The 1,815-nt window shown below is 41.8% G+C and overlaps 1 protein-coding gene across 1 annotated transcript in view; it reads left to right on the top strand.

Moving 5' to 3' along the window:
* Nucleotides 1-7: 7 nt before the first annotated feature.
* Nucleotides 8-1,815, top strand: part of LOC107670295 (uncharacterized) — a gene marked incomplete at its 5' end in the record, with an annotated part of 2,890 nt that continues 1,082 nt past the window's right edge. Inside the window, 4 exons of the mRNA XM_016462863.1 lie at nucleotides 8-257; nucleotides 354-563; nucleotides 1,073-1,479; nucleotides 1,764-1,804. Of these exons, the coding sequence (XP_016318349.1) occupies nucleotides 8-257; nucleotides 354-563; nucleotides 1,073-1,479; nucleotides 1,764-1,804 (908 nt within the window). The remainder of the gene's footprint in view (nucleotides 258-353; nucleotides 564-1,072; nucleotides 1,480-1,763; nucleotides 1,805-1,815) is intronic.

The raw sequence follows: 1,815 nt of genomic DNA on the forward strand, positions 1-1,815 counted from the left end.
ACGACTGCTTACCGAGCTCCTGAGCAGCAAGGGCAATGACTCCCTAGGTGTTCCTCTCCTGGACCGAGAAAGGATGGAGCACGTCTGGAGTGTCCAGAAGAAGCATGTCAAGTGTATCCAAGACCCCCCTGGTGTTGCGCTCTATACAGAGACAGGGAGCTTAACCAAGGGAGGTGTGCTTCTGAAGACATACAGATGTGCCAGAGGCTCCACTTCTCTTGAATCCTTTCATTTACACCTTAACCGTTTCATCGCAGGTACGTCTTTGTCACACACACTGCATATGTAAAGAAAGAACATTAAGTGTCTTTTTGTGTGTTTAACACTCCCTAAAAACTGTTGTCGGTTTACAGGGACCAGTGCAAACAGTCTGAACTTTCAGATTTATTTGCTGGAGGGTCTACACCGGTGGAACCAGGATCGGGAGGCTGCTTCGCTGTCATCGGAGCCATCAGCTTTGCGCAGCTACACAGGAGAACTTGTTCACTGTGTAAACCGCAATTATGAAAAGCTGTTTGGCAGGACAGTGGTCCCCACGTTTTGTCCTCCTGCACGTTACACCGGTAAAAACATTTTATTATTGTTAATTAACTTGCAATTTCTGTGTAATCTCATTTATTATTTTTAATTAACTTGCAATTTCTGTGTAATCTCAGTCAAAATTTTATATTTAAGCCTCTGAAGTCTACTATATCTGTGTTTTAGACCTCTAAATTATCAACATGATCAAATTTGTTTCTTGAAACATGCTCTCTGTCATCTGATTGATATTTAAGTAAAAGGCCTTTCAGTATAATTGTACCAACGTCTACCTTCAGCTCATACTTCACGTCATTTTGCTGTGAAGTCTTTACTATTAGAAAGTAATTGTTATTTTTAGAAAGAATAACTTGGATATTATTAGTAATATTTGGTGACCATTTACTGTACTGAGTATAGGTTTATTTTTTTTTTCTCTTCGACTATGAGCTCCATGTTCTCACACTTGCACTATATGAGCTACAACAAATGCCTTATGTATCAAATATGATACACAACAATTGTATTTAATTCCTGTTTGTTTTTATTCCAGGTGAGCTCATTGGAGTGCAGTATCTGTTCCAGCAGACTGGACAGGCATTGCAGGACATGAACCCAGACTCTGAAGAGACGGCAGAACTCATCGAGGACCTTAATGTGGAGGAGCGAGAGGAAGATGAGGGCTTCTGTGACATCAGCGAGGATCACACCATTGCAGATCCAGAGGTTGTTCTGTCACCACCCTCCTCCACACTGACACTGGGTTCTTCCACCCTGGTCACCAGCAGTGACACGGCTGTACTGGGTTCTACATCCCCTTCACTGGTCCCTGACCCCACACAGTCTCCTTCATCACCTGGACCCTCAGGGACTGCTGTCTCACCGGTTCCCTCTGAAACATCTGTTTCACCACTCCCCTCAGAACCAGAGGATGCTGGTCAGGATGATGATGAAGAGACGGTAAGTGCCACTCCTCTGTATTTCTTTCAAATAAACTAGAATAATTCAAACAAGGATGGATCAACATCTACTTCTTACTACTGCTTTAAATCCAGACTTTGCTCAGATTTTAAACTAAAGTCATTAGTAGGCAACAAAGATGCATCGAGTCAAATCAGTTTTATTCCGTTAGTGCTTTGTACTATACAGATTGTGTGAAAATAACCGAATCAATGGAACTATGCATCAAAAAAAATGTGATGGGGAGGAAAAAAATTATATTTTGTGCTTGTGTTTTTTAATAGGCTGTTGACTACCAAAATGTAGGATATCAACATGTGGACAGGCTGGCAGAAT

This window comes from Sinocyclocheilus anshuiensis, unplaced genomic scaffold (assembly GCF_001515605.1).
Source record: "Sinocyclocheilus anshuiensis isolate Anshui unplaced genomic scaffold, SAMN03320099.WGS_v1.1 scaffold732, whole genome shotgun sequence".
Taxonomy (NCBI): domain Eukaryota; kingdom Metazoa; phylum Chordata; class Actinopteri; order Cypriniformes; family Cyprinidae; genus Sinocyclocheilus; species Sinocyclocheilus anshuiensis.